The 25,984-nt window shown below is 42.7% G+C and overlaps 1 protein-coding gene across 2 annotated transcripts in view; it reads right to left on the bottom strand.

Annotated features, from left to right (window-relative positions):
• Window positions 1-1,782: 1,782 nt before the first annotated feature.
• Window positions 1,783-25,984, bottom strand: part of arhgef28a (Rho guanine nucleotide exchange factor (GEF) 28a) — a 42,296-nt gene continuing 18,094 nt past the window's right edge. Inside the window, exons 26-29 of one of the 2 annotated variants that reach the window (XM_030065889.1) lie at window positions 24,163-24,442; window positions 18,297-19,832; window positions 4,147-4,157; window positions 1,783-1,794 (exon numbers count right to left, since the gene is read on the bottom strand). In XM_030065889.1, coding sequence (XP_029921749.1) covers window positions 19,657-19,832; window positions 24,163-24,442 — 456 coding nt within the window. In that variant the 3' untranslated portion in view covers window positions 1,783-1,794; window positions 4,147-4,157; window positions 18,297-19,656. Of the gene's footprint in view, window positions 1,795-4,146; window positions 4,158-18,264; window positions 19,833-24,162; window positions 24,443-25,984 lie in introns of those variants that run through there. The other variant, XM_030065890.1, reaches the window with a different exon arrangement.

The raw sequence follows: 25,984 nt of genomic DNA on the forward strand, positions 1-25,984 counted from the left end.
TTTGACCTGCAGCGCATAGTGTGTGTGTGTGTGTGTGTGTGTGTTGCTGCTAATCAATGCATTAAATACATTAAATAAATGACTGGGGAGGAGCGCCTCACTGATGAGACAGTCCAGCAGCCTCCAGCCAGGAAAATGCTGCAGAATCTGAAGGCTTTTTGGATTATTATGCTTTGGGATCATTTCCTGTTGATTGTTCAAAAAAATTGATTTAAAACATAGACACAAATCCTCGTGAACTGCCAAACACATCTCACACACACACACACATATACGTCCAAAGCACATGCACATGTACACAGTGAAGGTTAGCCAAGGACTAGAAGCTATCTGATTCTGTGCTGCGATTTTTCTCACCTCTTTGTTGATTTACAGCAGCCGAGGTGGGCACAAACGCCCCGGCCGGCACGGAGCGGGGCGATAAACCCGTGACCATATCTCATCCCGGTGCCAGGCTCGGCCAAAGAAACGGATTTATCTGCGAATCGGTGATCTAACTACAGACGCATCGTCATATCACGCCGAGGCAAAGCACCGTACATTTATGCAAACCTCTCCGGAAGGGCAAAGCTGCGGGAGGAAGAGCTACAAAGGATGACAACACTGACACAGGATTAGTCTATTCTGTTTCAACTCCCTGAAAGGTTCTTCAAGGGGTAAAGCTGGAAAATCTCTTCGTGAATGGCACAAAGAGAAAGTTTCGTGAAAGAAAAAAAAAAAAAAAAAAAAAACGGTTTTTAAATCATTTATGAGGCAGTCGAATTGAGTTTTAATGTTGCATGTTTTCATTAGAAACTGTGCAGGAGGGTGGGTAGCAGTTGCCGGTCTGCTCTGGCAACAGTTTACTGTAAAGGAAAAAAAAAAAGCACAAACAAAGAGGTCATGCCTTAAAAAGCTGGGCAGCAGCAAGAACAAGAAACAAGAAAACTCCAGAATAAGAGCCCATTTGTCTCCGTCCACAACCGTCATCCCAGATATTTTCTAATCTTACAAAAACTATGAGTGAAGGCAACAAAACACACAAGAGGAGAGAAATTCGGTGCGGTATTCAAGAGCATTGGAAAAGAGCAAAGGCTATGAAAACAAAAAAAAATTCAGCCTCGTTCTCATTTCAGCGTGCAGCAGGTTTTGGAGCTGAATTGTCTCCTTGCCCTAATGAAAATAAGATGACAGCACATGGAGGGATACGAGGGGGGGGAGGAAGGAAAAAAGTAAAAAAAAAAAAAAAAAAAAGAACAGGGAGAGGTCTTTTCTGTGCGAGCGCGTCTGTGTGACAGCTCTAACCCCTGGAGCTGAAGGGACAGGTTTGTTTCTGCAGGACTAAATTGGCTGTCACAGTTGCCGCTGACGGCCCTTCACAGAGGCAGCCCTATCATATTTCTCTTGTAATATGAACTGGGGAGGGAAAGGGAGAGGGGGGGGGGGGGGGGGGGGGGGTGTAATTACCAATCCCTTCCCCCGTATGTCGCCTCTGTCATGTATGAAGGTGAAAACACAGAGCCGCTCTTGTTGTAATGACTCCCCAAAAAACTCATTTTCCTCCTCCACTCCTGGAGACATGGGAGCGTGCGGGATCCTATTACCTGAACCACAAAAGATTGTCAAAAATTGTGCTACATTATGTGCTATTACCCACTCTCCTACCAGTTTTAATAAAAGCTCTTCAATATATCTACTCCCCCGAGTCCACAGATCCTGTCTACAGGTCTATAGGGTTTGTGTGTATGTGTGTTTTTTTGTTTTTTTTTTTCTCTGATGCTAGTGTTTTGCCTGTCTTTTCTGCTTTCCCTCCACCTTACGTCCTGATTTTAATAATTAAGACCAGTTTTGAATGACTAAAGCACATATTACAGGTACAAGTGGTCCAAAATTGCTCTTCTTTATATCGGAGGGGATATCTTCGCCGTAATGTGAGCGCCATATGAGCGCCACGCCGCCCATCATCCCCACAAAGGCCGAATGGCGTAAAACACTGCAAGGTAATTCACTTGTAATCAGCCGTAATCACACGACTGGATGACACAGCGTCACTAATCCATCAGTGTGGCATGCACACTCTGCCGCAGTCACCTTGGTAATAATGCGCAAGCTCTTACTCCATTGGACGGGAGGGAGATGCCCGGCGTAATAACGGCATTGTGTGTCTGTGACTGAGTGGCAGCCACCCGCCGAGAGAAACCCGCCGTCTCCGCCCAGATTTCCTCATTAAGGCGACGCTATGACACAGCAGTGATCAATAGCACCGGATACTCACCCTCGTGTGCCCCTGACATGATTTATCATGTTGTATGCTCCCACCCTCGCCTCCCCTTCTCCACCGTCTCCTCTTGACACATCGTCTAAATGTGGAGAACGGGGCACAGTGGAAGTATAGAGCAAGCCATCAGCCATCAGAAACCCTTTGGTGGACATGTCTTCAGACGGTCCCAGACGGGATGCCTCCGCGGCGGTGAGTCATTTTTGTGTTGTTCCCGGGTCCCATCTGAGACTCTGACTCCTCTCGCAGAGAGATGACATTTCCACCAGATGGATAAATCACAGGCTCTCCCCTCACGCACAAATTAAACAGCAGTGCCTCTCTTCTTTCTGTTCTACCATCTCCCTCTACACAAGAAGAGGGGACTGAACAACTCAGGGGGAATGGGATGGGGTATGGGGGTTGGGTGATGACACGTATGACACATGAACTTCTCATCCTCTCATTACCCATGGTGCCTTATCAACACCGGGCCGTCCCCTCGTCCCAGGGCTGCTGCGTCGCCCCCCGGCTGATGAGTGACCATCTGATGAATCACAATTAAACACCTCTCCCCATCCACTCGCCTCTGTGTCACTCTGGGCTACATGACTTAAGGCTATCCGTGCGAGACAGCCCACCGTGTAAATTAAATGGAGATAGAGACAGGAGCTGTCAGTCACCTGGTCCAGACTGAGTGTGTCCATCTGCGTCCCCTGAGCTGAAGGCTCTGTTATTCCAACACCGACACACGGCGAGCCGTCGCCATGCAGCAACAGTCCCCGTTTAAACGCTTTCATTACCATTTTCCTCACGAATGCATCTGGTTATCAGTGCACCAGCATACAGCAGAGTGGGAAAAAAAACAAAAACAACAACACACCAGTAATAGGTGGCACAGGAATGCAGGACACACAGAATGCATGCTTTCTACATGGGAACACAAAACAACAGCGTGTTTGCTTTTATTCTTAACAAGCTCAAACAGCCGTAATGCACTGTGTGCCAAGTGTTTACGTGCATGTACACACACACACACACACCCTTTCAGGCATATACAAAGACGCACTGCTATTGCTTTGCTATTCCTTTTTTTAATAATAAAGGACAGATGCTCTTTTGTGCTCGAGATAAAACACCTCATCCCTGCTTTCTTAGCGCTCCCCTTGCACGCAATCTCTGAATAGCCACGTACGGCGCGGCTGATGCATAACAATCTGTGTTGATATTTAGGAGAGCGTTGTTGTTCGAAAGATTTTAATCAATATGTGCCATGTGCGCAGAATAGAAGTAAGCCCCCACTTATGCCTGCTGAAATTCATGACTCATCGGCACACATTTATTCATTTTAATGTATTCTTTTGCATAAAAAAAAATAAATAAAGCGCAAACAGTCACACCATAAAACGAGTGGAGCAACTCACCCGTGACTAAGTAGGAGTCCGTTGGTTATTAAATGCGAATCCTTATGTAAGGAAAGTTTTTGCAAGCTAAACATCAAAGTTTCTTTTATGGTATTTTAAGGGGATCCAGTGAGTGTTAAATGGTTTTCCCTCATTAAATGTCACTAAGTTAGGCGTATACATGAGTCATGCTGGGTAGATTTCCATTGTGTCGGAGCGGGAGCGGTGCATGGTAAACACATGTCGTCGGAGTCTAAAATCCTCTAAAATTGGTCAAGATCCTCCTTTTTTGCTTTCATACGGCAAAGATAAAATTAAAAAGATAATGTGAAAGATAATGGCGAAAACTGGATATGCACATTTAAAAAGTCAAAGGGATTACACAAAGAGTTTCAGTTGCATGTTCTATCACTTTTGTCATGCACCTCTTGTTAGCCGAAAAAAAAAAAAGAAGAAAGAAGAAAAAAGAAAAAGAAGAAAAGAGAGAGCCTTTGAGAGAACTCTTACGCAGCTCTTCCCTCAACTAATTAGGCCTCTGCGACTGGGTTGTTGTTGGCCTGGTAATTGCCTCATTGTCTATAATTTACACTTCACTGCTTTACCCTGTCTATAATTAAAATTCATAAGGGGCTCAGGGCTTAGTGGTGTGTCAAAGAGTGTTGGTGCGCGTGTGTGTGTGTGTGTGCTGTCAGGGGTGGGGGCTGTGGTCATGGATAGTGCCTTGTGGCTCTCTGCTGCATACTGTTACCCTTTAAATGTGATGACAACACTGCCTTCACGCCTCCTCCGGGCTACTGAAATCCTCACGTCAGGTACAGACATTTCTCGGCCCGCAGGACGTGTCAAAACTTCCCAAACTGTCTCCTAAACAGCGGCGAGCAAGCGCCGAACGCAGCGAGAGCCGGACTCGCCAGCAGTCAATATTTACCTGTCTCGTCCCTGTGATATCCTGCGGTATAAAGCCTCACCATCATGCCAGGTTGATCACCGTAAGACTGTACATGCCGCGTCGGAAGACAAGGTTGCTTTTCAGCGGCGTGGTTCTCAGTGGAGTGCTGAAGGCAAAATTCAATGGGCATGTTCAACAATGTGCTACTTTTCCACATTTTTTCATAACACTGTGCATAGTTTGCTGACACCACCTTCAATAATTTCTGGATGCGGAGACTGCCTCTCGCTGTCATTTCATGCTGCCAACTTCAATTTGCACTTTGCAGGTTTATTTGCTGTAGGATTTGACTAGTCCAACTGTTTTTGAATCTGATTTTATTCTTGTCGGTGGTGACGTGACCATAGATTTGGTCTTTTGCCCTGAACGCAGGCACTGGCTCAACGTAACAAAGACACACAAAGTAGACCGAGGCTCATAAATGATCCAAATCTTGCCTAAAGGACCCCTTGAAGTGTTTTTTTTTTTTTTTTTTTGTTATCGTGGAAGGGCAATGCATCTTCGAGAGAATGTCTGTATAGCCTCTCAGCATGAAGACAGTCTCTCCTATTGGTTGTAAATTGCGTGAACACTGGAAAAAAGCATCATGTCGACGTTGCTCCGATGTAGACATTCCACTGAACATTATTAAAATGATCTCCAGGATCCATCAGGGCAACATATAGCAGACATCAGATACCTTGCCGCTATGCCAAAGAGAATGCAAGGATGACATATATATGATCAAATCATTAATCAGCTTGAAATCGATTAGACGGAGGGATGAGAGCGTGACGAGAATGTGCAATCAGGGCAGTCAGTTTACTATTTACTGCTGTTGCTGCTGTGAGACACATAAAACACATCACTTTGGGCAGAAAAATTTTCCCATCATCCCCGTCTTGACACCAGGTGTCTGATATGAATGTCAAGCTTTCATGGTTGAATTGCTATTGTATGATATAAACCGAAGGTAGAGAGCAGCGAAATGGACATTTATTTACATGGAAATAATATGAAAATGTTGGGATTTTAGAGGGGAAATGACAAGTGCATGCAGGTCACTGTGGAAAATGGAGTGCATGGGAATGATTAAGACAGTTGTCTCCATGCAATGTTAAAATCTTGACTACCATCCAACTGCACAGAGATCCTCATTTCTCTCACCAGGTTTTGGAGCTGAGCTTCAATGTGAAAACACAGTAAGTAAACACTGCTGAAACATCCAAAAGTCTGGCTATCCCAATCTAATCTCAGGTTACAGCGCTCTGGCTACAGGAGGCTTTTTTTTTGGTCCAAATGACTTCAAACAGATCCAACATTGTCAGCTTGCTGACAGGGAGTAATTGCTCTGTCTTTTGTTGATGCTGCAAACAACCACTGGGCAGTTTTGTCCATCAGCAAGGACGCCGAGAGAGATTCTCACAATTCTTGGGTGTCATATAAGTAGCCCTCAGATCCTGTCAGCCTTTCATCTGCTTCTGTATCCAAACACTTTGACAAACTATTTATTCTGGCATCCGACTTGTCAGCAAACAAAGCGAGGCATTGTAAATTCCACTTTGTCCTTCATTCACCGTCGTTCTTCCTTCCTCGCTCTTTGTCCTCCTCTCCCTCTCCTGCAGCAGAGTGTTTGCCCTCGCAGCGTCTGATTCACGGAACCGTAACACAACATTTTGTTTTGATTAAAGAGTAAGATTTCGATCAAATTGTGGCGGAGGCGTGTGCAAAACTGGCCTTGTTCGAGTGAATGGGAGTGGAACATTGTGTGCTGTGTGTCTATTAAAGGTTGAACTTTCAGTGGGAACTGTACTTTGCTGCATGGCTCTGCAATCACCTAAACCGCATTCATAAACTGTGTGTGGAATATTGCAAAAAATGAAATCAGAGCGCATTGAAGGAAGCAATGCTTTTACTCTTGAATGCAGTTTGAAAAGGTTTGTGTCACAACAGCAGGGATGAATATACTTCATTTAAGATTAATATGCAGTATCCCTCTACCTCACTATGTAATGTGCACAACATCTGCACCGGTCTTCATGGTAGATGATCTCTAATACAACAATGATCCTGTTTACCCCTAAAAACGCTCACCCCTAACAAACAGCATGGAATAACACTGCACCTATACATTGTATGGGATTGTTTTACTGAGAAAATGGGGCAGCCACAAAGTTCTAACTTGGTTTTTCAGAGCATGTCTTACAAAAAAAAAAAAAAAAAAAATCCCCATACCATGTGTTATGTAAATCCATCAGCGAGTAAATCAGTGCATAATAATCTAGTGTTCACAGTCAGAAAAATTGTGCTCACATCTGTAAGCCAGAAACATATGGGGGAATTAATTTCTAATCAGTGCTTTGCTATTAAAGATAGATTGCAGGGAAATTAATTTAAAAGATTTATGAGGTCAATTATTATGGTTAAGTACATCTGAAAAAAAATCTGAAAAATTTTAGTTCAATCGAGTATAAGGCATGGAATTATCCTTAGCATTATTATTATGATTTTTTTTTTTTTTTTTTTTTTTTTTTTTTTGTTTCCGTCACTGAGGGTTTTCACCTTGAGAAGGAAACACAGATGGAGGCCCGATGGGGACCATTTGAACAAATCTGATAGGGAGAGAAGCGCTACATAATGACTTGTTTCAGCGCTAATGAAGCCCTGAACTTCGCTTATCCGTTCGGTAAAAACCTATTGAGAATTAAGATTTGATGAGCGCCTCCCAGTGCAACACACCAACATCAATCATGGGAACAACAGTGGGAACAACAAACAACCAGCAGTTACAGTTCAATCAGGGGAAATGCAAAACTAATAGAGAGAGAGGCTGTAATTTTAAAGCAGTTGCTCGATGATTGAAGTACTCCTCTCACTACCCCAAGGCAATCAAATAAAATGCGATCCCTCCTCCTCTATATCCTTCTCAAATCTTTTAATGAGGCCAAATCCTTTTAACTCATGCCCTAACCGCCGGAGTTATGATTATTACTTTTTGTGTATGTGTGTGTGTGTGTGTGAGTGTGTGTGTCTACGGGGCAGGGCTCAGAAAGGTTTTCTTCTCGTGCTGTAGTGTGAAGGGAAGCTCAGAGCACCGGTTTCCTCGGGAGAAATCCCATAAAAAAACATCAAAGGACAGAAAACATGAGGTGTCAGTATCAGGCAGCAGGAGCATCATTTCGCAAGAAGACCAGCCTTCGCCTGTAAAACACAACCGGCATAACCCAAAGACGCCCCTTTCAGATTATCCCGAGGCTTGTACCTGTAGCTGAACTCTAAGTGAGAAATTGCACTTGACAGGCGTTCGGCAGACTGCGCTGTGCTGGAGTCTGACAAGCTCAGCTGTAAAAGTGAGATCACACGGTGACCGGGACACAAAAATCTAAATGGGTTTTAAATGAAATATGATAGAATGAGATCCTCATTTTTCAGTCACCTCGAAACCCAGGCTGGTAATCTTCATTAAAGGCAGGCAAATGCATTTTGCTGCAATGCTAAAATTAATCTTACAGTGAATAAAACCATCTATCGAGTCCTTAGAGGAGATGTCCAGAATTATTCAATCAATTAAAGTGATTGTTTGGATTCTTACCCATATCGTGGTGTTTGCTGGCCCATGCCAGTGCAATACATCCACCATGCTTGGCCCATTAAGTTCTTCCCTGTTATACGAATGACAGCTTCACCAGGAGTGTGCTGCTCCAAAATAAATGAAAAAATAAAAACACAATTTGAGCGGTGACACAAAAGCTGAAAAATTGTTTTCAAGCATGCACATATTTTACTTCCAGCACCACGCCTTCCAAAATGAAAGAACTGGTTTCTGCCATTGCACTGCCACTGTGTCACCCCGCAGGGTAACTATGGGACTGGAGTGCGGCTGAGTTCCTGAACCAAACTTGGTGGATAGATTACACTCACACACAGCTGCAAATATCACTAGATGGGTACAGCACATTCACATTCTCATTCAGTGGGCATCAGTCAGCGCTGACATTCACACAAGCAAGAAAAAAATCAGTTCAATCTCAGGCAGTCGATATAAACACTAATGTGGAAGAGCTGTACTACCAGTCCCAAGTAGGTCAGATTTCAGTGTCTGTGAGCATTTAACCTAGAGATGAATTTCACATAGTTGCCGAGTTGCTGACATCACTTTCTCACCTCATTGTGAGCGATACTCACTCGTCCGGTATTGCAGTCTCATGACTATGGGCCTAAGCGTAAATTTTGAAACCCCGGTGCCTGAGCTATGTGTGAATATAAACATTTCTAGCAAACATGAAGGTGTTGAATTCATTCAATGTGGGCAATGCTTACAAAATATTTGGGCTCTAATGCTCCTGAAAGGCATCTAACCTAAAAGAGCACGACAACATGGCAGCGTGGATCTCCGGAACGATGTGGTTATCCTGATTGTTCCAGGACTTTAATTTCAGCCACAGCACACAGCTGATGCCGCACATTAGCCCAAAACCGTGGGACCGGACAGCATCTGTACTTGTTTTTCTACCAGTTACTAGCGTGTTGGAAGACTATTTCCATGTCAGAGCAGATGGTGTTTATTTCCTTGCGACGGTATAAACCGCACATACTGGAAGAGTATCACTCATGATTCATCGGTTCAATTATCAAGGCCATCCTCTCACTCTGAGCCTAATCAGCAGCACACCCTTCCTCCTTACGGGAGTGAGGTTGACTAAGGCCGTGATCAGATAGGATGCGTTCTTCTCCACCTCAGACGCGACACACAGCTGCGAGCGCCATTAGAAGCTGAGAGTGCAACAGCTGAATGGGTTCAAGGAGTATTACATTCATTGCTGTGCCATATACAAGGCTTAACAACCACTGGCGAGCTATAGTACTCACATTAGCCAGCTAATGTGAAGTAAAAAAACAAAAATGTGTATATACATATATATATATATATATATATATATGGGATAACATTGTTGAAACTAAAAGTGGACAAGAGAGAGTGATTGCTCTGCTTGCTTTTGTTGAAGAGGATGAAGAGCTCACTCTGCCGAGTTTAGGAGGAGAGACATGCCCGCTGCAGCCAAATAATGGAAAGAGTGAGCAGGCACATTGAAAAGAGCTCATTCTATGTGATTGCAGAACAGCTGCTCACTATGTACCCAGTGATATTGTAAACTGTGAGACATATACATAAAGGATAAGTACTGCCAGCTGGTCATTACTGCAAAAGGAAGCAATAATTTGAAACACAATATTAATTGCGTAGGCACTGCCTCATTAGCCCGCATCCAGCATTGTTGTGTTATAGTCCAGGGGTTTTCAAATGTTTTCATGTTTGATTAAGCCCTGAAGCCACCACTTGCAGTTAAAATAGTCGTGACTCTGATATGAAAAGACATTCTGGTTCGTGTTAATTATGAATCTGTCTAGGTGTCACAGGCTACTTGTCGAATAAATTCAAAATCATGTTAAAATAATCACTCTGTTTTTTTTTTCCCCAAGGGATTAAGCTTTTAAAGCCTGAGCAAATTCATTTGATATTTTCGAAAAACATGGGGAAAAGGTGATAAGAAAATTAGCACAAAAAAAAAAAAAAAAAAAAAATACTGGAACATTAGCTTTCTTGTTGAAATGCTTGTGAAAGGAATGACTGCCATCTGCCTCTGTCTCCTCCCAGCAGCTTTCTTTGCTCTGACAGGTGGGTCAATGCTTATGATAGCCCTTTTAAGCCAGGCGCATTTAACCTGCTTAATCTGCCGTATGGGCTAAATAGCTGAAGTACAGAGCATCGACAGTCCAGCCCTCTCCATTGATCACAAGGCAGAGACTGGGCTGATCTGCTATGACTAACAGCAAATGGCCCCTGGAAGTCATAATTGATGGTTCCTTTTTGTGCACAAGAGGATGGAGGTGTTGCCTCACCTTGTATTCACCTATTTCAGTGTGAGTGTTCCATCCAGGGTTAGGTTTAACACGTTATCTGTTAGCGTGTATAGTGAGAACCCACACACACATTATTTAACCTGACCAAAAACATGTACACACAAGCACACATCAACAGTACCCAGCGTATCTCCCAGTATTCCACATGCCGTCTGTCTCTGACGCAAACACATGCACCCACCATGGTGCGCTTTAATTTAGAGGGACAAAGACCCAAAATGAGGCCCCCATTGAGGAGCAGGTGGGTGGGTTGAGCTAATGAGTGAGTCTATTGTCGGGGATCAGTCCTCCGTCATGGTGCAGGATCACAGTGAACAGCACACCCCCACGCCCCGCTCTCCCCAGTGTCATCACATGCATGTCACACAGCACTCGTGTGCTGACAGGTGTGCTTTTAGCATGTATCAGTATGCCTGGAAGACATGCCGCCTCCACCTATGCAAAGCCACACAGGTGCCAGTTTGAAAAGGCTTTCAAAACATGGGAGCGTCTGTGCCAAGACTCCATTAGATTACACATTATCTCTCCCTCTCCCTTTCCCTCTCTCTCTCTCTTATATCGCACTCTCTCAGATCCCGTTCTCTCTTTGTGAGTTATCTGAAAGTGCTGGGAGCTGACGACAGCTCATGTTCTAATGTTAAAGGAGCATGCCAAGTTTTGGAGAAATTCACTTTTTGTCTGTCAGACGAGAAGATCAATAGTGATTTCGTCCCTGTGTGCCAAGTACAAAGACACCAGTGGGCTGCATGCTAACTGAGTTAGCACAATGAATGGCTCCGGGAAGGGGGGGAACACACCCCTCAGCATCCTCAAAGCTGATTCATTTAAGCAGTAGGCCTCATTTGATGTCTTTAAGGCTTGCATAAACAATAAAAACACTATAATAACTTATACTAATGAAGATGTTAGTTGTTTTACAGGCAGCTACATTTGGAACTATCTAACAAATTACCATTTATCCATCCACAGGACCCAGTGACTATTAGCTGTGCAACAACAATTTAAGAGTCAGCTGCAGTGCAGAAACTCCTGATCTAACCAAGAATTGCAATCTTATATCTAATCTTTTTGATCTTGTTTTGAGAATAATAGCTATAGTATGCAAGAGCAGATTGGGTAAGATTATTTTCCTACATAGGAAATCTTAAACCACTTTAATGAAAATGTCGCTGTTGTGATAATTGCGCATATCCAAAAACCTGTTGATATCCAAGTCTTTCATAATGTTTACAAGTAGGTGTGTTTCAGAAAATGCTGTATTCAGAAGAAGGCCTAATGTGGAATATCCAAACAGAATATGCTGTTTACATGAATCTTGTCATATTGGAAATAAGAATAATGGAAAATTACTATGCATGTAAATGTACTGGCTGTCAACAAAAGCAAGCTGACTGAAGCTGTGTTGTTTACACTCCTAGCAAACAAGCTGCTAACAATGTCTGACAGGGATAATTTCCTCACACATTAGACACAGATGCAGACTTATGGATCTGTCTGAAGGACTTTCCTCCTGCACATACATCCTCCAACACGCACAACACACAACATGCATACACACTGACAAACACACACATTGCTCCCGTGATGTTGCTGGCAGGTGTTGATGAGGGCACTGCTGACAGGTAACAGACAGTTGATGTACTTCTCCAGAAACGGCATGTCAAAATACTCCATTGATAGGAACCTGTAGCAGCACAGCGTCTAACAGGTGGCATGGAACAGATGTTGCATGCAGGAACACTCTGCCTCGGTTATTCAAACTCATTTTATTCCCTCTCCTGATACACAGCTCTTCTTAAAAACGCAACCTCTAACATTTAAAGCAGCATGAAGCAATATTACATGCTTTTTTCTTTTTCTTTTTCTTTTTTTTTTTTACAGTGACATGACCCCTTGCAATGTGAGAGTCAACTTCATTCAAAGCATCTTTCATGGCATCTTTGAAATCACACGTTCTGCAGATAAACAAATCCAAAAGGTCATTGAAAACCGGCTTACACTGCAGCTGAAAGTCTGCGGCTTCACCGTATTTTTGAATTGGAGGTCAGAGACAAAATAATCAAGGTAATCCAACAAGAGCCTTGTGAGAGTGAAATATACATGGTCAACAAATGCTTTGAATGAACTTTTTCTGTTGTTGCAGTGCACCTCTATTTAGACATGTTTATCTGCAGAATATTACAGGCAAGAATTAGACAATAAAGACAGAAAAGAGGTAGAAAACAGGAAAATGGCTGGGCCTAGCTACTTGGTACTAGTGTATATAATTAGTGGTAGAATTTAGTTTCAAGATTGGTAACAGGTTCTAAAATTATTTAGTGCAAGATTTAGCAATTGCAGTGATGATCATTATCCAGCATCAAGAAAAACATCTAATAGCCTTCTTCAAGATTAAAATCATTTTCTATTCAATTGCTTGTAGACTCCTAACAGAATTTGAAGAGTCAGGTTTACATTATCAAAGCTGCTGCTACAGCTTCTGATTGTGTTGTTTGTAGACATAGAGATCATTTAAATACCAGTATTCTCATCGTATCCTGGGTAAGGTGACCGACTGGGCAGATTCCCAAAAATGAAGATGAAATGGAGTCTTTGAACATCTCTGCATCTCAAGGAATCAGCTTGGCAATTGTTTTCAAGCCCTTGCCTGTTTACAGCCATCCCCCAACATGTATATCAATATCAGCCATTTATGCATTATGTGCTTGAATGCAGATAGCCTATAACCTTACTGACAGCCACTGAGACACCAGGGAGAGGAAGATGGATGTACAGAAAGAAACATGACGTAAAAAAAAAAAAATAGAGGAGGGACAGGGAAGGCAGAAATGGGGCGCTGATGGATGCATCACTTCTGTATTGATTCTGGTGGCTTATAGGTGTTTAAAAGCCTATTTGAAGTCCATGGATTATCAATGTCTTTCAATCCTCTGTGGCATTCTAACCAATACGCTGCATTAAAAACATTTTTTTTTCCATTCACCTGGAGCTAAAATGAAGCTTGTTTTGCTCATCGTTGTGTTTTCGAAGATGAATCTCTTACGATGAGGGAGAAGAAATGTTTTCGACCGTGGCATGTGCACATAACATTTGGACACGTCACCAGTCTTTCACATCACACGAGTTTGAGCCGAGCCATGTGCCGTATCGGGTTACCTTCTTTCAGCGTCATCCATGGTGACAGCTCTGACACCAGTCGCTCTGACATGTCCGCTGTAATGTCACACTAAATGGAAACTCCTCTCCGTCAGGTGGGAGTTGGAGTTAGTGTTGTCCTTTTCAGGTAAGGCGACCACACCTTACCTGAAAAGGACAATTAAAGATGCAAGAGAAAGAGGAGACATGATCTGGAGATGTACACTGCAAAAACGCAAAATCTTACCAAGATTATTTGTCTTATTTCAAGTCAAAAATGTCTTATTTCTAGTCAAAATATCTCATTACACTTAAAATAAGACATAAATTGTTTTTAGACAATTTTCACTTGTTTCAAGTGAAAATTCACTTGTTTCAAGTGAAAATTAGCTAGAAACAAGAAACAAATTTTGCCAATGAAACAAGCAAATTTTCACTTGTTTCAAGCAAATTTTCACTTGAAACAAGAGACAATTGTCTGAAAAACAAGTTACTTCTGAGGTGATCATGTCTTATTTTAAGTGTAATGAGATATTTTGACTAGGAATAAGACATTTTTGACTTGAAATAAGACAAATAATCTTGGTAAGATTTTGAGCTTTTGCAGTGTAGCACCCCTATTTCTATCAGAGTCGTGCTTATTCGTATAACTAAAATATATAAAACAGCTTTCTGGCCATACTTGCCACCACTTTGTGCTTTGTGACATCTAAGCTGTCTAATGTTTGGGTAATTAGCATTTATTTTGGGGTAAATAGCGTCGCTCTCGGCCTTGACACCGCCGCAGGAGACGGGTCTGTCACTTCGAATCTCACCTCAAAAATAGCATTACAGTCTGTGCGCGCTCTTTAAAAAAATGCACAGGTACTAGAAGCTGGGTTTACCAAGGAGATTGATCAGTTCTGTAATGAAATATTTAGGCGCTGAGCAGCGTAACAGCCTCTGGGGTAACTATGCTGTATCCACTGGAGCAGAGAGGCGTCTACACATGTTTTGATCTCCTGACCCTTATATACCGCATGAGTCCTCTCGAGAAGTTTTCTCAATTGATCAACCTAAGTATCCAATGCACCAACACCACAAAAAAGAAGAAGAAAAAAAAACTTGGCAAAAGTCTTAAAAAGAGAAAAACTACATAAAAATTATTACGATGAACATAGATTTTCCCTCCTAGTAGCTGTTGTGCCACAAGAGAAATCCAATAACTTGTATATATGCTGTGTATTGTTCGGGTCTCTCATAAAAGCACTGCTCACTGGGATTTATATTTGGGCCGGGCAGGTTTATTCGCTACGCCCACAGAAATCATTACAGTTCCCTTCGGGGAGGGCTGCGTTCCTCCCTGGCAGATGACTCAGCGATAATACTTTTTTCCACTTATCGGTTTTTCCTTTGGTGTATTGGTAACCTTCCACCGGGGTCATTAAAATAACAAGGGGAGACAGTGCGAGGCCACATTCTGGAGTATCTTTACTGCTTAATGAGGGAGGAATAACTTCTCGGTTATTGAATCCGCGGAGAGCAAAGCAAAGGGCCTGGAACACTAAAGAGCTATTAAGTATTTAAATGCTACACCAGTTTGAATCCGTTGGCGTGCACTGAACCTTATACCAGAGATGAAACCGCGCGTCTTGCAATTGTGCGGTCAGCGAGGCAGGCGAGAGACCGCTGAAATCCTTTTTAAAAACACCGCATTAGATTCGCACCGCCACCGCGCATTTGCATACTATATAATCAATAACTCCCATCTGTTTTGTCCATTTTGTTAGTCATGATCCTCGCGGTCTTGATGTCTGGAAGGAGGTCAGAATTAATAAATTTGTAATGCTATCTGGTATCGAGAGAGCCTGTCAGCCCTGGCCTGTGAGGTCATTGTATCCAGCTGGCCCACTGGCATGTACTCCTTAGTATGAGAGAGAGGGTGTGTGTGTGTGTGTGTGTGTGTGTGTGCCTGACCTGAGTGCACTATGAAACACACAAAAGCGTATACATAGGCACGCCTTCATGGCATATGTACCAAAAGCTTGTGATAAGCTTTGTTCCTCTCTCTCTCTCTCTCTCTCTCTCTCTCTCTCTCTCTCTCTCTCTCACACACACACACACACACACACATTTCCACCTCAAACAGCTGCTCAGTGTCTTTGGTAGACCCTGACAGATTCCCTTAGAAACCAGAAGCCAACTTCAAAAGCCGCGGAGTGAAACAGGAGCATTTTGATTATATTAACTATTTAATGCCCGATCCAGCATGCCACAACGCAAGGCCGCTGCATGCAGACGGTGTGTGTGTGTGTGTGTGTGCAGTGTTTCAAATCCAATTAGGCAAGGAATGCCACCAGAGGCTCAAAGGCGCTGATGAAGAGGAGGGTAATCTCTGTTTTAATAGCAAAGGCTACTTTGTGGAAAGTAAGTGTAATGGAGACCTTTAGAGGGCCGCCAGACGTACAAAGAGGATCAACAAACGTCCCACACTGCAAAAACTCAAAATCTTACCAAGATTATTTGTCTTATTTCAAGTCAAAAATATCTTATTTCTAGTCAAAATATCTCATTACACTTAAAATAAGACATGATCACCTCAGAAGTAACTTGTTTTTAGACAATTGTCTCTTGTTTCAAGTGAAAATTTGCTTGAAACAAATGAAAATTTGCTTGTTTCATTGGCAAAATTTGTTTCTTGTTTCTAGCTAATTTTCACTTATTTCAAGTGAATTTTCACTTTTTCCACTGGCAAATTTTGCCAATGAAACAAGCAAATTTTCACTTGTTACAAGTGAATTTTCACTTGAAACAAGTGAAAATTGTCTAAAAACAAGTTATTTCTGTGCTGATCATGTCTTATTTTAAGTGTAATGAGATATTTTGACTAGGAATAAGACATTTTTGACTTGAAATAAGAAATAATCTTGGTAAGATTTGGACTTTTTGCAGTGCAGCTCTATCAGCGTCTGACCATAGGGGCCATCTCTCCCCGCACTGCAAAAACTCAAAATCTTACCAAGATTATTTGTCTTATTTCAAGTCAAAAATGTCTTATTACGAGTCAAAATATCTCATTACACTTAAAATAAGACATGATCACCTCAGAAGTAACTTGTTTTTAGACAATTGTTTCTTGTTTCAAGTGAAAATTTGCTTGTTTCATTGGCAAAATTTGTTTCTTGTTTCTAGCTAATTTTCACTTATTTCAAGTGAATTTTCACTTTTTCCACTGGCAAATTTTGCCAATGAAACAAGCAAATTTTCATTTTTCAAAACAATTTACTTCTGAGGTGATCATGTCTTATTTTAAGAGTAATGAGATATTTTGACTAGAAATAAGACATTTTTGACTTGAAATAAGACAAATAATCTTGGTAAGTTTTTGCGTTTTTGCAGTGCGGTCCCATCAGAGGGTGAGAGACAGGAGAGAGAGAGAGGTGCAGAGACCATACAGGCACAGACGCAGCATACAAGGCAAATGACTGCTGGGACTCCAGTTCTAGTCATGCTTCATACCTTTCACTTGAAGGAAAGGTTTATATGGCTATAAAATTCTGACATTTTTTCCAAATATCAGATGATCCATCCATCTGCCCGTTTAGGCTGTTTATTAGTCTTTTCAAACTTGAAAACTTTGATCCAATAGTGTTGAGGTTTTCATGAATACAGCTCAGAGGTGCATGATGCTCGCATCAACCGGATGGGAGAGCGACGTTGATGCACCTGGTCGACCACCTGTCTGTTCTGGAAACTGAACAGCAGCATGTTTTAGGTGTTTCCACCGCAGTGGATGCATATTCATGAAATTTTACACCAACCATATGAATGTGAGGTTCTGTTTGTGCTCAGCTAGAACAATCCATTTAGTGTTTGAATCGATATACACTACTCACAAAAAGTTAGGGATATTTGGCTTTTGGGTGAAATTTATGGGAAATATAAAAAGTTCACACTACAGTGATATTATATCATGAAAGTAGGGCATTTAAGTAGAAGCATAAACTGGTGATTTCCTCATCTCAAACAATTTCTTGAAACAAAAGCCAACAACAGTGGTGGATATACCACAATAAAAAATGTCAGTGTCAATAACTTGTCATGTGCCCTTGAGCATCAATTACTGCTTGACAACGACGTCTCATGCTGTTCACAAGTCGACTTATTGTCTGCTGAGGCATGGCATCCCACTCTTCTTGAAGGGCGGCCCTCAGGACATTGAGGTTCTGGGGTACAGAGCTCTGAGCCTCTACACGGCGACTCAGCTGATCCCACAGGTTTTCTATGGGATTCAGGTCTGGAGAACGTGCAGGCCACTCCATCTGAGGTACCCCAGTCTCCAGCAGCCGTTCCCTAATGATACGACCTCGATGAGCTGGAGCATCAAACACCTGATGTGAAGTTTGCCGTTAAACTCCTTGTTAGAGAACAGCAACTTGTGCAAAAAGCACTGAAACATTGAACAGTTGGACATGTGCATTCAAAAGTTTACAGAAGGTCACATTAAGTTCACCTGTAAAGGTGATAATGCATTTTAGGTTCATCCTGAAATTTCACCTGAAAGCCAAATATCCCTAACTTTTTGTGAGTAGTGTATATATCTTATCAGTGCACCACTTTGCACCTTTTTAGCCACAAGAAAGGCAAAGTAATATTCCAAGTTCAGTCAAAGTTGTTTATTTGTAACAGCAACGCCTGAACGCACATACACAAAACAAGAAAATACAGTTGTTTGTCTGTTTATACAGATATATTTATTTTATTTACAACACAACCCTTCACAAAGAACCATAAAACACTACAACTCTTGTAATAAATAAGGGCATGGAAATATACACGTGGTTTCAAAACCACATATTGACACCAAAACTGTGCCACCGCTTTGATGTCTCATTAGGAAATAAAACTGCAGCAGTAAAGAAACCATTGCTCCCCTAACAATGTTCACCATCATTAATCCTTAATGTGTTTGTTAAAAAAAAGCAACTAAGGAAAACTAAAGCATTGGCATAAGGATCTCTTTGCACAAAAAAAAAAAAAAAAAAAATTCCCATGAGAGATAATCTGTAAATGTACTAAACAATATTCAAGTGTCTTATTTTAGCGTTAAGCACAACAGTATCTGCAATGCCACTTTTTGTTCTGAATGCTTGCGAGGATAATTTCAGACGTTATCGTTTGACTGTATCCGTGTACAAACTAAGCGTGATTCTGACGGAGCATGACTGAGACTGACTGGACACACATGAAAGAAAAAAGAAAAGAAGCCACATTTGGTTTGATCCAAAATTCCTCTCTATGCCACACAATTGCCCAGTACATGTTTTATATTACATGACATGTTGAGGGGAGACAGTTTGTCCAAGCTTTTGGTCTGACCACTATGTGGCTGAGTCTACATGCTCTGATAAAACCGACAGATTAACACAGTTCTTTTTTTTTTTAAATCTATAGCAACTCCACTTTCTACTCTAAACAGCGAGAAAGTCCTTCAGATAAAAAGAAATGATAGTTACAAGCAGACAGTCTGGAAAAACGTGGGACTGAATCCCCTGTGACCGCAGTGTCTCGTCTCATCCTTCAATTCTAATGTGCTTCGCTTCACGTCGTGCTCGTCCTGTACAGAGACAGAGCTCTTCTGATAGATGAAGGAGGTGCAGTTTATTCCCTGGTCAGACAGTCACCCACTGGAGAGGTGCAGCCTGATGTTTCACTGATTACCGGGTCCACTCTTTCGTCCTTTTGTGGGAAATTTAATAAATACAGAGCCTGAGGGACAAGGATCGTAGGGAAGGGAGAAAGGCGGCAGGAAGGCAGGCAGTAAGGGAGGGACAGACGGGGGCAAACTGAGGGAAAGGGGACAAGGTATGGCTGCAGGAACCCATTCACCCGATATCCTACACAAACAAACTTACTCACACACCCACACATGCATACACAAACACTGAGCAAAGATAGACAGTAATGCTTTTTGAAGTTGCTCTGGGTTCTGATCCTTCACGAACGTCTTCGCTCTCCAAGTGCCGGGTTGGGGGTTCAGAGTCTCTCCACTTTCAGAGGTACACAATGTTCTCCTCCCTGCCCTCCTCCCCGACACCGTCTGTTTCCAGGGAAACCAGCACATTCAGGTCAAGTTGAGGGTCACCGGGATGGGGGAGCACCGGATACTGGTCAGCTCCCGTTGCCGTTGACGACCAGGCCTCCCTGATGTAGCTGTGGCTGTTTATATCTGGCGGGGCGCACCATAACAGAAAGACATTGTTTTAAACACAGCTACAGACACTGATGGAATCATACATCATCTCCTAAACGATTGTAGTAAAAAAAGAAAAAAGAGAGGGAGAAATGAACACAATGGCAGGAAGTTAAATGGCATAATAAAGGGTGCATTCAAGCAGAAAAAAAAAATATCTGCACAGATTATAACCCAGGAGACAGCATCATTTGGTAACCATTGAAAAATAATTATCAGGATAGGATGTCTAGCCACTTGTTTAATGAGCTCAGTCTAATTGTTTAGCCCATTCATCTAATCACTAACTGCATATAGATCAGCCACAGCAGCTGCAGGCACAGTCTGCCGTTCCATCCTGCGCCGGGGTATTAGAGTGAGAATGAGCACACACAAAAAAAAAAAAAAAATGCAGTTCTTAGTCATCAATCATTTAGCCTTGACTTAGAAGAGCCATTTCTGTCATTGTAATTGTCAACATCATCATCATATTTAGGATTCAACGACAGCTGCCTCTCTTGGCATGACGACTGACGAGAAGAGATGAAGGAAGGGACCGGGGGAGGGGGGCTCCCAACGGCGATCAATAAAATGCAACATTATTATCACATGAAAGAATATCTGGGAAAGGAAGTGCTTTTGAGTGGCATTTGTAGTAATGCTGTGCATGGAAAAGTGTGTGTGTGTGTGTTTGAGGATGTTTTGGGGTTTTTTGGCACTGCATGCTCACATATGTGTGCATGCGTGCATGGTGAGAGGTGTCTAGCATTAGGACAGGTGTGCTGTCATGGCTTGCGGTGACAGATGGTGTGAACTATAAATTGCCTCATTGTGTCCCTGTAGGAATGTGTCTCTCTGTGATTAATTATAGCCGTCTTTGTTGGAGTAATACTGTTAGCCATGATACAGGACCTGGCCCGGCCTCTGATGGATGAGACAGCGGTGTGCAGCCAGATGATAAAGACTCACTCACTCCCTGCCTGAGAGCTCGCACTCTGGGCAGGTGTCAGGTCACTGCCGGCCATGAAGTAACAGATGACCCCTTAGAGACATAAACCCTCATGCGCTGGAAAGAAATGGTACACTATTTAGGCAAGGTAAAAGAAAGAGTTATTGATCAAGCGTGAACTCGCAATAGCTGCGATCAGGGACACGCATTCACATACACACACACACAAACTGACAAACACTTGACCTCCACGGCAAATTTCAGCCTTTCGGCACAGCTCTGTGGAGCAAGATGGCAGGTCGAACTCACACCGCCAAAAAAAGAAACCTCTGCTGAGCCTTTTGACGATGACTCGCCAATTTTACCTTTAGCCAATTGGCATAAACACAAACACACCCCATCAGACGCACACTTGACTCCGCGCCCAATTTCAGCCTCCTAGAGCAAAAACTGCGGCCAACAAAGGGAGGGGAAATTTTTTTTGAACCGACCAGCCAGCCGATTGACTGTCAGAGCCTGGGATCGCCTAAAAAACTGAAAGTGCTTCATTAAAAAAACCTGCATGAGCATTTGGGTTCTATAATATGGTGCTTGGTGCTGCTCTAGCTTGTACAAAGTGTACATTAACGTACAAATTTACAAAAGAGATGAAACTAGTGGACTAGTTTCATCTCTTTTTCTTCCTTGTCCTACTCACGATGCCCTCACCCTGATTCAAAACCTGATTCGATTCATCAGATCAGAGGTAATTTCAGAAAATTCCATCCAACCGGTTTTCCAAGATTACCCGGTGCAGAAGCGCATTATGGAAATCCACTGATTGAAAACGGGTGTGGGTGTGTGTGAGAAAATCCTCACACACTCAGGTGGGGATGAGAAGCGAAATCATATTTTGATCCATGTGACGGAGAGCACAATGGCGCATTTGCATTTAAAAGAAATTCCTTTCCTTTTTAGGGAGAGATAGTGAGCTCCTCGACGAACCTGTCACACACTTGATCAGCAGAGAGGCTGCACATGGGAGCTTTTAAAATCTCAGAATGAACACGACGCGATCAAATGACTCCCCGCCGTGGTGGGAATCGAATCCCGAATTAATTGGAAGATTGGGGCGCTTTATTCGGAGCAAATGAGCAGAAATGGGGTAGCCGCTGAATGCCGGCGCGATAGAACGTTAACCCCATAAGAGAGGCAACTGTGAATTCTGCAGCACACAACATGTCAGATGAAATTTATCTCAAACTGGACAGGAGAATTGCATTGTAGGCGCTCATGAGGCCCAGGAGGAAATGCTTTGTGGGCAGATGTCAGGTGAAATGGACCCTGCGCTTGTAGACGGCGGCTAAGTATGCACACCCCGTCTTGTTAACAAGTGACTCAGGTTTCACTGGGGCTCGCATGTGGTCAATAACTGGGAAAGGTTAATAAGCTGATCAATGGGGTAGAGATTGTGCTGCCTGCTGAAGTTGGTAAACAATACCGGCTACCTTGTATCACTTCCAGTGACCCCAATTTAAAAAGGGCTGGGGCTAAATCACATGTGACCTGTCATTTTCTTTCGCCTCACGTGGCTATTATGAATGAATCATGCATGGATTACGAGTGAGGATGGAAAAAAAAAAAAAAAAAGAGATGCCTGAATGTGGATGACGCCCTTCGAGTGAAATAAAGATGAATACGTGTCTGCATTTCTCGTTCCGTGCTCCCTCCTCTCCCCTCCCCCCCCTTCCTGATGTGATGACAAGTCATGCTGTAATGAGTTTTGTAAAGATTTTTTAAATCGATGCCCCAATCAGTCAGCTATCGCCTGTGAACTGTGATTCACATGCTGTTGTCTGCCCTGCCAGTCAATAGATAGAGAAGCCATTGATTTTCTTTTCCTTGGCAAGCACGGGCCCTGGCTAGGTGCTGGTGGAGGTGGTGCCGGGGGGGTTGTTTCTTTGTCAGGAGACACTGATTAACTGACAGGAAGGACAGGCAAGGCCTCACTGAGGAAACAGTGATAGCCTTGAGAGCCATATGGGTGTGTGTGTGTGTGCCTGTGTGTGTGCATGCATGGGAAAAAAGCAGTGATCAGAGTGCTTGTTTACATTCTCACCGCTACCAGATCCTTCATTTGTATTGTGATTGTAGGCGGCATAATAACGCGGCCTACTGTGACTACTGCACGGTCTGATGTCCAGCGAAACAAGAGGCACTCGAGCTGCCTAGATAATGAATGCATTAATTAGCAAATGTTTCTGTGTCGACACATTTGTCTTCACACAGCACATGGTCAGTATTCATATGAACTCTGGGTCGTAAAGTACAAAGGAGTCACAGCAGTTTCAAGTGACTCTGTTTTTACTCAGTAATACATGAGGTAATATATGTATCTGGCAAAGGGCTCCAAAATCTAATCAGACTATGTAATCTATAAAGGGAAACTGGCATAAGCATTTGAGCTGTGTAGTGAAATGTTATTATTTTTTTTTTTTTTGTAACAATACTGTATCAGTTCTCTCACCCATTGGAGCGATCTGCATTGTTTATGCAATATGATTTTAGTGCATGCCAGTGACTTTGCATTTTTGGTCTAACATCTACAAAATACATGCACTTGCAGCACTGTTGTGTGCTGATGACTTAAAACTGGGCGGAGTGAAGCGGCCTCTCCGCCGGAAAAATAGTCCCCAGGTAAACCCTTCCTCACACAGCAAATTATGAGGTCAGTGGTTTATGAATGGCAACGACTTCGCCGGCCACAGAAACAGAACATCATAAGGTGGGCGGTTTCAACTACAAAATCTGATTTTAAAATCAAGGGATTTCGATTAGAAGCTGTGAAATCTTTCACGTGATTTGCAAAATCATGTGGGTAAAATGTGGGTAAATTTAAGTAAATGGGTCAAACATTCAAAATCACTGGTATGGTCCTTTTAGTGAGTGCATTGTGCTAAATGTGGACTAGGGACATGGAGTTAAATTGTTTTGATTTGTTTGTTTGTCACCTCATTAAATTTATCATTTAATATGCTGTCTATGTTATTAGTCCACCCAGGTGTTACTCAGTAGGTTGTATTAAGCTCCATTTATACATTTTCAATCACTTCTATACAGTTTCGCAATGTATCAGGATACTGTGACCTATGTATCATAATACATATGGTGAGGTTCATGTTCGTGAATGAATGTGTGCACACACTGACAGACAGACTCCACTATGATGACATCCCATGTCAAGCAGACCATGGTGGACCTAATACAAATCCATTATGAAAATGAATTCTCAGTCTTGAACATCCTCCATTACATGTGTGTAGTGCACTAAAACTAAAAGTGCTATGGCAGGTAATCACTAAAGTTCCCATTTATTTGAGGTTAGTTTCTTAGTCTTACCGTTGGGCGTGTGCTCCAGCCCTAGCCTTCCTGTAGAGGAGTAGAGGCAGCCGGTTCCCACTCCCCAGCCTGGGGAGTCTGAGTGTGGGTGGGCAGTCTTAGGGATGGATGGCTGTCTGCAGTTGGATCGAGCCAGCAGGGTGTTCAAACAGTTGTGGGCGCTGGGGTCATTTCCTCTGTGATGGACGTGGCGGTTGTTGATGGCGGCGCTGGTGAACGCAGCCTCGTTCACAAACACGGAGCCATTATCACGGTCCTTGGACTGACCTGCTCCCGAATCCTGAGGGATGCAAACAAACGACAAGGTCACACTCAGCAACAGTGTAGAGAGATGAAGAGACGCACACCGAGAGCATAAACACAGAGGAGAGGCGTAATTCTCTCCAGGATGAGAGCTTATGAAGAGAGTGTACACAAAAGACGGTTTATACACCAGCGAATCTATTCAGCCCTGCGACTGCATTATGCCTTTGCTTCGGGGATCGGGAAATAATTTCCATAATCTGACCTAGAGGACAAAATCTCTGAAGGACACTGTTTTTTTGACCTTGTGATCTACTGTCTTTTAAAAACTAAAACAGCAAAAAAAATTACCGATACAACTTGACAGCTCTAAAGTTGATGTTGCAGACTGAGGAACTCACTTCTTTGCCCTACAGCAAATTCATGTATGTGTAATGTGCCACTGCTGCAGCTTGGTCAACGCTCCCGACGCCTCCTCCTGTTGTTTCCCACTATCCACCTCCTCCTTCTCCTTTTTAAGCTCCTCTCGGCTCTCCATATCAACATGCCCCTTCCTCTCCTGAGCTCAGGCAGTGCAGCTAATTACAGCGGACCTGAGAGAGTGTCTGTGCACGTCATTCGATCTGTCTCTGACCCTCTGACCCGATGCCTCTGGCTAGGCATTAGCGGGGAACACTAGGACTCTCATCGCCTCACCACCGAGCCTTTGTCAGACTTCTGTTAATTCGGCCTCCGCAACTGACTAAAATAGATGAATGGAAACAAATAAGCCCGAGTTTCACCCTGTCTAGCCTAGAAGAGCCCAGGGACGCATGTAAATTAATGAGGACAGGAGAAAATATTGCAATACACTGCAAAAACGCAAAATCTTACCAAGATTATTTGTCTTATTTCAAGTCAAAAATGTCTTATTACTAGTCAAAATATCTCATTACACTTAAAATAAGACATGATCACCTCAGAAGTAACTTGTTTTTAGACAATTTTCACTTGTTTCAAGTGAAAATTCACTTGTTTCAAGTGAAAATTTGCTTGTTTCATTGGCAAAATTTGCCAGTGGAAAAAGTGAAAATTCACTTGAAATAAGTGAAAATTAGCCAGAAACAAGAAACAAATTTTGCCAATGAAACAAGCAAATTTTCACTTGTTTCAAGCAAATTTTCACTTGAAACAAGAGACAATTGTCTAAAAACAAGTTACTTTTGAGGTGATCATGTCTTATTTTAAGTGTAATGAGATATTTTGACTAGTAATAAGACATTTTTGACTTGAAATAAGACAAATAATCTTGGTAAGATTTTGAGTTTTTGCAGTGTATGAGTCTCCTTCATTTGTCTGTCCATTCCACGACTGTGCGTTTTGAACAATCACACCTGCTGAAATGAACAACACGAAGCCACAGCCCTTGCGGAAGCCGGCAAGGATACATGTGGTGCATTAATTTAGCCAATCATGCTTTAACCTTAGCCTTTCCATGTGAGGCTGCAATTTTAAGGGCAAGGGGAACAGTGTTCTCCTTATCCTCTCCCTGCATGCCTTCCAGCTGCAGGGGGATATTTCACCGCGCCGCTTTTCAAAC

The sequence above is a fragment of the Myripristis murdjan genome, chromosome 12 (assembly GCF_902150065.1).
Source record: "Myripristis murdjan chromosome 12, fMyrMur1.1, whole genome shotgun sequence".
NCBI classification, from domain to species: Eukaryota; Metazoa; Chordata; class Actinopteri; order Holocentriformes; family Holocentridae; genus Myripristis; species Myripristis murdjan.